The sequence below is a fragment of the Eufriesea mexicana genome, unplaced genomic scaffold, assembly GCF_001483705.2.
Source record: "Eufriesea mexicana isolate 0111107269 unplaced genomic scaffold, ASM148370v2 scaffold6802, whole genome shotgun sequence".
In the NCBI taxonomy this organism is placed as follows: domain Eukaryota; kingdom Metazoa; phylum Arthropoda; class Insecta; order Hymenoptera; family Apidae; genus Eufriesea; species Eufriesea mexicana.
This window is the reverse complement of record NW_016914697.1, coordinates 430,632-444,275: the sequence shown is the minus strand read 5'-3', so window position 1 is coordinate 444,275 and position 13,644 is coordinate 430,632. Positions and strand designations below refer to the sequence as shown.

Sequence of the window (13,644 nt, the reverse complement as noted above, 5' to 3'; positions counted from 1 at the left end):
GAAAAAGAGAAATCCTGAAGCGATGTGGCGTGTGCCGAAGTTGGCTCTCTGGGCCGAAGCTTTCTTTGTCCAAATGAAAGTATTAATACCGAAGGTTGAAACGGTTTAACCGCGGAATACTTTCCTCGAGTACTTTTTAGTACTTTCTTTGAAATTGTACGTCTTCTGCAGGGGTGAATTTTCCCCGATAATTCGTTTTTTCTAAAAATGGCATCGCAGAGTCAAAATGCTATGAATGTAAGTTCAACCGTTTCACCGGCGAATGGATCATCCGGATCGTCGACAACCATCTCGGTCTGTACTACGAAGATGCAGTCTCTTACCACTACACCATCCTCACAATCCTATCAACAACATTCATCACCATCGTCGTCACCATCACCATCGCCGTCACCGATGCAACAACAGCATCAACAAACTTTACAACAACCTAACAATATAGAGGCAATTGATAAGAATTCCTCCAATACACTAAAAGTATGTTTATTATTTCCATCAGGTGAAAACTTTCATTTTAAAAATAATTATTTATTACTTAAAAATTTGTTGATCTATAATTTTGTTTATTAATATCGGTATATCTTAAATTAAATGTATATTGGGCAATAATTTTCTATATTTCTTTTACAGCGTAATCCAAAAATGGAATTAAGCAAAACTGATTTATTAAAACTATTAGGACACTTAGAAGGAGAATTACAGGCACGAGATATTGTAATAGCAGTATTGAAGGTAATTTATTCCTTGTTAATTAACAGAGAAGTTTTTATAATTAAATTTAAAACTAATATAAGAGCATAATATTACATCCCTGAAATATAAAATGGATTAAGCTAGACTTTTTGTATATTTTGCAGTCGGAAAAATTGAAACATTTATTAAATACCCGATATCTGAGTGGAACATCAGATCCACATGCTGCACTTGCTCGTGATGTTGTATTAGTAGGTGGTGTAAGTAAATATGAACCAAATCAAATAAATAAACAAGTTGCTACTTTAGAAGCACTTGTAACACAACAAAGATGTATGCAGCTTAAAATGGCTAAAGTTCTTAAAGAAGCAGAACTTAGGCACACAGGAGTATGTATTTTATATTTAGTTACCTACACAGTAACTAATTTTGTATAATTATAAATTTTTTTTAATTAATGTAGGTTATTAAGGAATTAGAAGAAGAAAAACGAAAACATGAACATGATACTGCCCAGGGTGATGATATTACATATGAATTGGAAAAAGAAAGAACAAGATTGAAAATAGAATTAGAATTAGAGAAACAAGAAAAAAAAAGACTGGAACTAGAATTAAAAAAGGCAAATGAGACTTTGGAGGAAGAAAAAACTCGAAAGAAACAAATAGTTCTCCTTTTACTTGCTGAACGTATAAAGATAATTATGAAGTATATTGAGGAAAGGAAAAGGTCAGATGATTTGGCACAGATATTAAGTGAAGAAAAAGTCAGAATAGATTCTATGGCTGAAGGACTTGAAGAAGAAAGCAAAAAATCATTGCAAATGGAAGCAGAATTAGAGAAACAACTTGCACAATTTGACATGGAAAGGCAGCAATATAAGCAAGCCTTGGCAAAGGAAGAGAAAAGGGCTAAAGATCTCGAATTAGAATTAGATAAACTTAGAAGTGAAATGGATGTATGGAAGGAGACTCAAGCAAGAGGTTCTCCAAGAGGAGTGGGTACAACTCCACCACCTCCTCCAGCTAAACCAGCTAATTTAGTTGCTATGCCTACAGTTAAGCCTGCTAATGCACCACAGACAAGTATGTTATATTTAATAATTATTACAAAGTTACATACATAAATATAATTTATTAAGTTTAGTTATTAAACACCAGTAGCAAACAAGTAATAATCATAGTATATGTTATGATGCTGAGTATGCTTATTTGAGATGTTTAATAAAATAAATATTTTTATAATTATATTTTATGTACAGTTAAAGGTACAGTACTCGGCACTGGGACACCAATGGTTAGTAGTAAAGTTGTTCAGCCCACTGCCACGGTATCTAGTGTTCCTGTCAGCGGTCCAAGTAAGAACAGCATGTCTTACTCTAAAGTTCAGATAGAATATAAATTATTAAAATATTTTGGATATGTCTTTCCTAAGAGAATATTTATGTTGTATCCTAAGAGAATATTTATGAAAATGAATGAATTAACAAATTAGATTTTGAGAATTAATTGAAAAAAGAAATGGTAATTGTATTATAATGTGTTTGATATTGATATGAATTTGTTATTTTTATGTATTTGTTCATGTTGATTTATAAAGTAATTCTAGTTCCTACTGAAATAGAATTAATACAAAAGATAATTTATATTTAAGTTATTCTAAAGATTGCATAAAACTAGGAATTTTATAGTAATTCTTTGCAAGTAATATTATATACCGTTTTTTTAATTGTTTACACATATATTTATGCAGTACATATATGTGTATTGTGTAATTCATATTTCATATGAAATATATTGTTCGTGTATTTTAAGTATAAGTATTCTAAAGTAACAGTGAGATAATATTTATAATAATTTGTTTGTAGCTACTGGGATTGCTAGGTCAGTAACTCCTGGACAGGCATTACGCGGAGTCTCGTACACGTCCAATATTACGTCTTCTACTGGAGAAACTGTGACGTCTTCTGAAAACCAGGTAAACTACCCCCATTTTTCTCCACATTCTACTTTAATTTGAAGATATTATATAGTATATTTACATATATTTATGCATATATTTGTAAAAAAATATTTTTTCGTAATATAGTTTTTATAGTATTAAAATTTTCCATATCTTTTATTTCAACCATTTATGTTGATTTTTAAAACACTATTATTCTTTATGCACCTAATTTATGTGCACAGTTTTTAGAACATATAAAAATAACATAACAATATGTTTAGATTGGGAACATTTGAATAGTATATTTCTTATATGTTTTAAATAATATATATTTTCAAGTAATTATATTAAAAGAAAATTTGTTAATAAAAATAAACTATCAAGTTTTGTACGAAATTTAAGAAATAAATAATATAACAATAGGAGTATAGTAATATTATATTCATAATTAATAGTTAAATAAATAAATCTTATTTTTTAAATCAGTCAACTACATGTAAAAGTATATAAAATCCCATAATATTTTAATTCTATTTAAAAATATTTAGAAACATAAATTAAAGCTACTTAGGTAAATGATTTTAATAATATTATTTCATATTATTTTATATATACATTGTAATCAAATAAGATTTTCTAGTCTTATATTTCATTACAGTTGAATGTTATATAGAATAATTTTATTTTATACATAATTTTATTATAATTATTGCATGATAATAATAAATATAAATATGTCTTATCATCCTGTTTTAGAAAGCACAATTATTGCGCATTTTTTGAGTTTTCGTATTATTTCTAATCAAATATCAGTGTAACAAAGTCACTGCTTTGGGGTAAAAATGGTTTATTTCTTCTTCTAACACATGGGTATGTTACTGACTGTACTTATTCCAATGACATATAAAAAACAATCAATATAATTGCTATGTCAGAATAAAATCGTGATATATATTTAGAATAACGGTATAAATATTAGATAATTTCTATTATTTCTTTATACAAATGTGAAACGTAAAATACATAAACTATTATTATAAAATAAATAATAAAGGTAAACAGTAAGTCAACTATATATATTTTAACTTGCAGATGCGTTGCATGTTTCTTCAATTTTATAAGGATCTTTTAATTATTATAACAAAATTTGATTAATATTTTATTATTCAAATTTTTTTAATTACTATGACAAATTTATATAAATATTCTTTTATTATTTAGGTAATAGAAATTCATTTTTTCATTCTTGATTTCATACATATACGCGCGCGCGCGCGTACACACATACACATACTCGTACATTTTTGTAAACTTCAATTCACGCTGATTATATTACATTGTATTATTTTATATAAGTTAATACACCATCAAATTTTATGTCTAACTTGTATTATGCTATTCTTATTTTGTACATAAGATTACTATTTAGTATGTACATTGATTATTTCCTTAATTAAAACTTGTATGCAACTCACTTTTGAGCCTTATTTACAAATTTTCCTTGCTTGCCCTCCTAATTGCAACCCTGTATTTGCTATTGCTAACTTTACATGGTTTGGTTGTTTATCTGTTATTTTTTCAAGTTGTGTGATGTATTATATACCCTAACAAAGGATGTAGATCTTCATACAGTTTCTATAGTAGAAATTTTCAATTCTTTCATTCATATTCACAATTATTAGTCTCTCTTACTTCAATAAAATTCATGCTATTTTTCAATGATCTTTTTTATCAATTTACTCAATTCATAAAGATCTATTAAGCTACTCATTATTAGAAATCAACATATTCTGATTATAGTTTAATAAGTGGAAAGTATATCATCAAATTGCTTAGGTAACAGGCTGCTCAGGCTTTTTTAAACATTTTCAATTACTATTTCTCTGGCAGTTGATTTATTTCTTCGCTTTAGACTGGTGATTTGGTATAATTTCGGTTCCCTCTATTTTTTTTTTTAATTATGTCTTAAACGCAGCGACGATTTATACATATCCTTCTAATAGAGCTGCACCAAAGGGATAGCCCGAACGTTAAATCGGTTCTCCTGTGTATTCATTCCTCAGGCTGTAGACAAACGTGTGGTTGTACCTGCTCCTGTAAATCCTGGAGGCACGGTAAAACTTATACCGTCGACGCAAGCTCCAGGAAAGCTTGGTTTTCATGTTGGCTCTGGTTCGGCGATTCAAGCATCTGGTATGCTGCCCTCGAAAAAGCCACTAGTATCTCGCGGTGTTCCTCCTCCAGTGCCACCAAATAAACCGGTAGTACCACCTAAAAAGGAGGCTGCTTATATTAGAAGGACTGAGTCACAAGCAACACAGGACGCCGTAAAACTTGGTAAACAAGCTGCGGCGCATCCTACTAGTGGATCTACCGCTCCGCAAGTTCAACAGGCAATAGGAGCTTTTACTCAAGCCTCCGATGAAGAGGTTAGTAATAAAGCTCCTCTGCCTTACTCATCCGATTAATACAGATGGATATTTCAATTTCATTTAAAATGTTTTTGTATTCTTCTGTCCTGTTGTATTATTTCCTTTTATCAACGACTTTAGAGATCTCATTGGGTACTCAAGGAAGCTATCATATTATAAGAAAATGAGAATTTTTTATTTATTATTAAATGAAGAATCAATTCTTCAGCTCCCTTAAAATTACGTACTTTTGCATTTCTCTTTTATACCTATTTTATTAGAATTTTATAATCTATAAAAATTTAATGTTATTAGAACTATACATTCCATAATATCTTATTTTAATCATCGACTTGTAAAAGGATAAATTTCATAAAGTAAGTCAAGTTGATGATTAATCATTTAAGAGATGCAATTTATCTTTCTATTGATTCTTAACTTGGAAAGCTTTTTGGGTAAGAAGAATGATCATCCGAATGTGGTGTTACTTTTTTGAGTATCTGATGAATCAATATTTTTCTATCTAATCATTTTTATACGTCAACGCAATTCAGAACTCGTGAATATGATTTCAGACAAAGCCACGTTGATTTAACGGCGGGTACAAAAAAAGTAAGCATTATTAACGTTTAAGAAAGTCTGAAAGCCGTGTTACACGAATAAAACTTGGGGTAGCATGTTTGGAACTACGCAACGCGGGATTCCATTAAGCAACGTTTCTGAATCAACGAAAGAAACGTACGTGCTCGAACTACTTGTTCATCGATTGACTATACATCGCGTACCATAAGATACCATTACCTATATTGCTAGATCTCACCATCGGCCGGATCTGTGGATCCATAGCGATACATCACCACCAACATGAACCATGCTTGTAACGTTGTACCATAGTCGAAATGAATCAATCGAAACGGGATTATTTGAACTATTTAAGGTAGATTCTGTAGATTAGTAGTTTATTATCCACGATCTTTCCGAATTACACTAAAGTCATTAGATAAAATTAGTATCGTTGTAACGTGTTATTCGTAAAAACGAACGATACTGTTATCAACAGTGGACGTGAATATAGGGAAAGACATGGAAGGGTCATTTAACGTTAAATCATCCAATTGAAAAATTTTCATCGATAATATATTTTCTTCTTCTTAACTTAAGTACTTAATGGGAATATATATATAAAAGTGTATTCATCTTCAGTGTATATATACATTCAAAATGAATACATTTTTATGGAAAGAAGGAAGGAAAGCTTCAACTTTATTACAGTTTACTCTTCTTTCCATAGCATTGTTGTTTTATCAATATAGAAAGAAAAGATTCACTAGCATCTATGAAACCCTGTTAATTTTATTAAAACAATTGATCGACTTGACGTGAAATGACCCAACAGTATATGCTATAATCACTGCCTTGCCTGACGTAATTGCATGCATCGCCAATATACAGACGTTATGCTGACGATAAAAGCATTTTGAATGAATTTATTTGAGACAAGCAGCTAAAAGGAATAACCAGAGTTTTTCAACGTGAACCTGTCAATTTGCTCCAGAACAGGCATTTAAGGAGTAACAAACGAAAATCGATTAACCGCTGTCCTTTCGACAATACCTACATATGTGCAAAGTAGTGTTATTCGAAATCTATGCGACTATCATATCCACATCGAAATCTCTTCAGATATCACGACTATCGATAATCACAGATCAATAAAACATAGAAGGCAATTTATTTTCTACGTGTTTCTATGAACATGATCATTGATTTGAGGAAGAAATTTCCAATAATGCAGGCCAGTCGCGCAATCGTGTTGAATAATGGTAATATCGAAGATCTTATAGATCTGCAGTATTCCGTAAGATGTTTCGTATCAGGGTTACCAAGTGATCTTCGAATCAAAAATAAGTCAGAAATGTTCTTAATATTCTCATAGATCTCCCATACGATCTATCGCACGTTCGTTTGTCAACTTCTCCTATTTATTAAACGCGTGTACATGTAAGATACATTGTGCATTTCCACGATCGTTTATCGTGAATCGTTTAGAAAAAAAGGAAAAAAAAGGAAACCTTCAAGCTATCGTAGAAAGGTATTAAGAATAATTTTTGACTCTAAACATCCTTTACCCGCCGAGTACGGTACATCTTACGAAATTCCTGTACAAATTTCGTTCCCACAATGCAGAGTTTATAACAAGGACATGAATAAAATTATTCGTTTGTACACAGTTTCTCTTGTATAAATTATAAATGGATGGAATTACGTTCTCATAAACGTATGGAAGATGTACACACATATACACATACTGACATGCGTCGCACGTACATTCACATATACATACATATATACATATAGCGGAGAAAAAAAAGGGTATCGGAGTTATTTGAAGATGTATCTCACTTTTCTTTCGTATATTTTACATGCGACCGTGATTTCATAAAACGTGTGAAAATATTCTGCGCGCGCGTCTACGGGGATTGTCTTTATACAAGTTTTTAAAAAACACATATATTTGCCCGATGCCAACTACTCAGTCTTTCTTTTTCTTTTTTGAGAATATTCCAGTCAAATGCGTAAATATTATACTGCATTTCGCAAAGAACATGCGCAACCTCTCTAGTTTCTTCATACTTTGGGAATACTTTACAACGATTTATTCAAGATGAAAGATTCCTGTAAGAAAACGTTCGTCGAACAAAGTGAATATTAAAGAAGAGAAAATAACTCCTTTTTAACTTCATGTCGCTCGAATTCCAGTTACTGAAAGATGCGAGAAATGTAATATCTTTACTCGTTCAATCTTTTCGATATTTCTTGCCCGGTCCTTGCCTCCTTTCGATGTCACTCGAGAAATTTCCATCTGTTGCGTAACTTACATCGCGCATCCTGTTCACTTTCTTTCGGGTTAACGAAAAGATTAACGTGAGATCGAATCTCACGACTCGATCGCAGCATCTTCTAGTTTCTCTATTTCATGGCAAAAATTTATACGTGATCTCGATAAGAGAGCGGGCGAAAGGCTGTATATACGGAACAAATGGAGAAGACAGAAGAAAACTTTGGCAGTACGTGAAAAAAGGAGCACGAGACTCCTGTTCTCGCGATGCATCGTGTAACTCGCGGTGCAACGTAATTAAGAAACAGAGAGGAGTCGCGAGAAAGAGACCACGGAGGGTAAATAACAAATGGGACAGGTATAAAATCCATTGAAACGAGTGTAGCGCGCTTTTTTCAGGATTCGAGAAGATCAAGACGCGATAGAAAGGTCCTCGCGTAGAGCAACATTGCGATGCGATGGTAATAACAGACAGAGCGAAAGAAGACGAAAAATGTGCAAAGGTGGAGAGCCGATTAAAAAGTGGAAGATGGTGATTACTCGAAGACATAAGAGCAACCACTCTACAGTCATACGTATACGCATACACTTGGACTAATCAACACATACAAGCACACTACCTACACGCGCAGGCTAGAATCAGTGGAAGGTATAAATGTATCTCGGGAACGAAGAAAAGAGAAAGCATTACAGATAGCATCGGGTCACATAGGAAGAAGATGACCAAGGAGCGTGCGAGGGTTACGGGAAAGACGAACAGAAGAAGACAGAATGAGGAAGCGGCGGGGGATCTAGAGAGAAGGTGAGAGTGGGTGTGAGATGGTTCTCCTGACGAGGATGGTAAAAGGTAAGCAGCGCGTATAGCGCGTGCGCTCGCTGGCTAGGTTGTCCGATACACCTAGACACACACATACACATACACACATGCGCACACGCGTATACACAACATAGAGTCAATGCAAGGGGGTTAGGTGATGAAGAGGGTGCGGGGTTAACATCAGAGGGAGGATCACAAACTCTAACGAGGAAGCGAGGAAGCGAGAAAGCGAGGAAGTGAGCGGGGCGAGCGTAAGCGAGATGGGATAATAGTTGAAAACGTGAATGGAAGAGTGGAATAGAGATAGCGTTCCGTGACAGTCGATGGACAAAGAGGCTAGGATTCGCGAGATCCTTGCGCGGTATGAGGTTTGCATGCCTAGCGGACGGCTCCTCAGTATCGTCCTACGTTTCGTTCGCGACGCGACCCTTCAACTTGTCCTCCCGCGCATCATCCAACTTGTCTGATGCACACCGGTGCTTTAGTGTACCGGTGGTACCATTGTTGCACGCATCCGTCGTTCGTTGTTGGCGGGGCATTGCCGTTTTTCACTCACCGGTCAGTGTTACGATTCTAACGAGGGTGAAAGCTTCGTCGTTTCGTCCCGTTACGGGTGATGTGTGTCGTTTGACGTATCCTCGAGCGGTTTCCGTAGGAATACGAGCAAGTGATTCCGGGTGACAGAAGAGAGATATTGGATGTTACGCACGTACGTATGTATGTATAATCTTGGTTGACGATAAATCATTCGACGTTGTCTCCGTTTGTTGTCATTCAACGCGTGTTACAGACAAATGTGGGAGATTGTGCTTTCACATCTCTGAATAAATAATAGGAAATGTGCGATGTTGATGAATGAAATTAGATATAATTCTCCTGTTTTTCCTTTTTTTTTTCTTCTTCTTTTCTCTTTTTCAGATGTTTATTAAATATATAGGATAAGCTAGCTCATTAACGTTTTACGTGTTGTTTACGTTTACGCTTCTGAAATAGGAGCTATATACGAAGTGATATGATTTAGACGGTGATAATAAATGATAAGTACAATTGTAGCAAACTATTACTGACCATACCTGATACGAATAGATTGTTCTATAATTTATGTGTGTACAGCAGATGTATTTCTATAGACGATGTCGAGATTGTTTTGTTGAAGTCTAGCGTTTATCCGTAACAATTTTTTATTCGTTGCATTTCTGATTGGTCTATATCCTTGTAGAATTTTTTATCATTCGTTAGAATTTTTCTCGATCGTATTTTCCAATCGATTCGTTCGTTCATATGTTCGTTCGTTCGATCGGACTTTACTTTTGCGGTAGCAATAACGAATATTATGTGTGTGCGTGTATATGTATATATACATATATGTTATATGTACATTACATGTGTATATATATACATGATATATACATATATATCATGGAAATGTTGTATATTATAAAAAAAAAAAAAAAACATAAAACCGAAAAAATACGTAGCGGTGAAAAAATAGTGCGGTATGTTCCTCGATTGTGAAACGCACAAAAAAGAACCCTTATTTTTTGGAATCTGAACGCATCATTGGTATTAAGGACGTTGAATGCGTAGAAGATGATTAAAAAGTGTACCGCTAAATTATAAGAATATACGATATTGATAGCATAAAAAAACGGAGTAAAAAAGTTTTAAATTACCCCTGTTCTTTTTATCATTGATCCAATTCCCCGTGGCTTCTCTTTTGTTTCCCACTTTCATTGATATTCTTCTACAGTATGACGGGAGTGAAAATTTCGTTGTTCCGAACAGAAAGACCGAAAGAAACTTTGTTAGAACTACGTAGTGAAAGATAGCAAAGGTGTTCTGTGGTCCTGATCCCCTTGCATTACGGTGCTTGCCACTGGGTGCGGAAGAGTGAGTGGCATAAGGGCCATGGAGATCAACGGTTGGATCTCATATCCTGCTCGATCTGAAGTGGCCCAAGAGCAATCGCCTATTCGGGTGTCTCCCCAGGGTGTTCTCCTATGGCTGACAACAGAGTCAAGTGTTGGGTTGATTTCCCCGTTGGTTGGACCATGACCGTTTGGACATTGGCAGCTGAGAAATATCGCACATAACATCTGCCGGTATGTCAAAAGGCGAGGTATGGCAACAGCCATGTATTGCGCAAAGCAGCTCATACATGGAAAACAATACTTGTGATCCCGATCCATAATTAGGACAATGTCGAGTTCGACGTATATATTACAGTCTTTTTTGATTATGCCAAATCTATTGGTATGTAAATTTCCCAATGGTTCAATCTAAAACGATGTACCAAATGTCCGATTCTTGTAATAATGAGTTTCATTAACTTTGTAACTTGATTTTTAATTATTATTTAATTATAATAATAATTTAATCTTGAAATTATGATAATAATTGAATTTTTATCTTCTGACAGGTAAGTTTGTATTTTCTGCTGTGGGAAATAAATAACAGTTAATAAACATGTGTCTTTCAGATAGAATGTAACGTGATAGAGATACGTTTAAAAATTAAATACTTTTTTTCAATATTGACCCATTTTCATGACACCACTGGTATGATGTAAACATCGGCTTAACTCCGTCAAACAATATAATTATGACAGTGATTAATTAAACATAAAGAAAAGGGGTTCCCATGGTCGACATTGCGTTGTATCTCACGATGGAAGGAACACACTTCCACAATCTATTCCTCGGTAACGTCACGCATGTCAGAACCTATAAATCCACCAAAACGCGCTTCCGAGTTCCGGTTTCCACGCGCAAAAGTAAATCCATTTTGCTCTTCCTTTTTCTTTCTGTTCTATTACATAGCAACCATTTCAAGGAGAAAGCCATGGTTATAAATTAATAACGTAAGATGGATTACTATACTCACCGTAGATAGAGATGAATTAGCATTCGAAGACGTAACATTTTACGTTCCTGTGAAATTAACTGAATTGTTACCGTGGATTACGTAGAAAGTATCACGTTCGTTAGGAAAATAGCAGGAATATCTAGTTTTCACAGCTGAAGTAGAAACCACCAAAAGGACGAATATCTTTTTTATACCTTTTCCTTCTTCTTAACCGTTAATCGATACGGAAACGTTTTCGCCTTCGTCATCTATTTTCTACTCTTATGCTGGACTTATGCAAAATGCTAAATTGCAATCTCTGAATGCAACAGGTAATCCTATCTTAAGATGTAATTCAAACAATGCCATAACCTGCATAAGCCGAACGGAAGACAGGAATCGACATAAATTACTAGATAAGAGCTGTTCGTTCTTCTCTTATCTCCCGATTACGCCAGTTTCTTTTTCACTGAATATAACATTTCATAAGTATCCTAGAAAATCATCCTCATTATTTTATGATTACGTCCGTAATGGATAATCGCGGTAGCAAGTGCGATAGGATCGCGACAGAGCCTGCGCAGAAAATGTCTGCGTATGTATACCGGTAGCACGTGTGTTCGTAATTTCACTTATGTCATAGCACCACTACTAGCGCATCTATCTTCCTTCACCACCTCTGGTATCACACGAGAAAACGTAGGACAATCAGTGTTTCTTCGGTGTCTGAAAGAGAGGTCGTGAAGAATCGCAATTGCATGTGTGAAGCGAGGCTAGTGTCCTGTGAGGTCGTAGGTAACCTAACATGTGCACGCCGCCTACCGGCGAAAGTGGGTTCGTCTTCCGGATCAACGTCTGCTCAATAAATCGTGCCATTCGTTGCACTTCCGTCTCTGGCAATGATAGGACTCGTTAAACGAGTCCATTAAATCATTTCGAAAAAGTATTCGAGCCTACTTTTGTCTTCCTTTTATCATTCTACTTTATTAGTTTTCATTTAATTCAACCTCATTAAATTTAACAGGCGTATCATTCATGTCTTCGCAAAAGTGTTAGATTAGGACTTCATTAATTGCCACTATAAACATTTGTGGAGAAACAATTTAAAACCGAGAGATCTTTCGAGATATTTGCAACTATTTATTATTAGTGAAATAAGAGTCGCTATCGTTTATGATAATCATAGCGTGATTATTTCTACATTCTTCGTTTCGAGCGAAAATTATACGGCAAGAAACGCCACAAATATCTCGTGGGTACTGCCAACCGAGTGAAATGACGATTGTTAATTAAACGACGTACCAGATTGCGATGAAAACGCACTTCTAGCAGCAGGGATCGTGTCGATTCACCTCGGAAGATTCGCAGTTCGTCCCGACGTGACTCAATATCGGTTGCTGTGGTCGGTTCGCCGCTTTCTAAGATCTTTTGCCATGGGGACGGTAATCAGATTCGTTCTGAAGATATCTGACGATCTTCCTCACCGGTAAAGACGTCGGTGAGTGGCCCGAAATGACCTTTCTTCTGCAGTTGGGATCTTAAACGCGGGCGGATTCTTCGTGGCTTAGGGTCAACATCGACACGATAAACCCCGTTACCAACTACGGTAAGAGGCCTATACTTCCGCTTCTCTCCGGCGGCGAGCTTGTCTTCCCGTCTCCGTGATACAACCGAAAGTCTCGTGCCACGTATGTGTCGGACATATATTCGTGAACAGGATATTTCATAAGGTGCCGCTCTATAACGATCTCGAGCGTTCAGCATTTCCTGAACCAAAACACGCGCGTCCTCGCGTTCCCATGACGCTTGTGTATTAGATGAGAGTCTAGATTTGAAGCTTTTTTCTTTGTTTTTTTTTTTTTTAATAATATGAATTTTAGCGTAGAAAGATGTTTGCATAATAACGATGAAAGCAAGTTGCAGAATGAGTTATAAAAGAATTAGGAAGAAATAATACGATGAACCAGTGTATCGATTGGTGGATTAATACATTCTGCGGATTTAGATATTTTTAGATATCTCAGAATTCTGATTATTTTTATATGTATAAGTCCATGATTTCCAATTCTACGAAATCTGTAGAATTGGATGAGGAT

General features: G+C 34.9%; 1 protein-coding gene across 1 annotated transcript; it reads left to right on the top strand.

Moving 5' to 3' along the window:
• On the top strand, positions 1-5,105 carry LOC108552511 (uncharacterized protein CG10915). Its single transcript, XM_017907098.1, has 7 exons — positions 1-477; positions 631-732; positions 858-1,082; positions 1,157-1,778; positions 1,955-2,050; positions 2,561-2,670; positions 4,701-5,105. Exons 1-7 carry the CDS (start codon positions 208-210, stop codon positions 5,103-5,105), a joined length of 1,830 nt encoding a protein of 609 aa, XP_017762587.1. The 5' UTR covers positions 1-207.
• Positions 5,106-13,644: the final 8,539 nt, after the last annotated feature.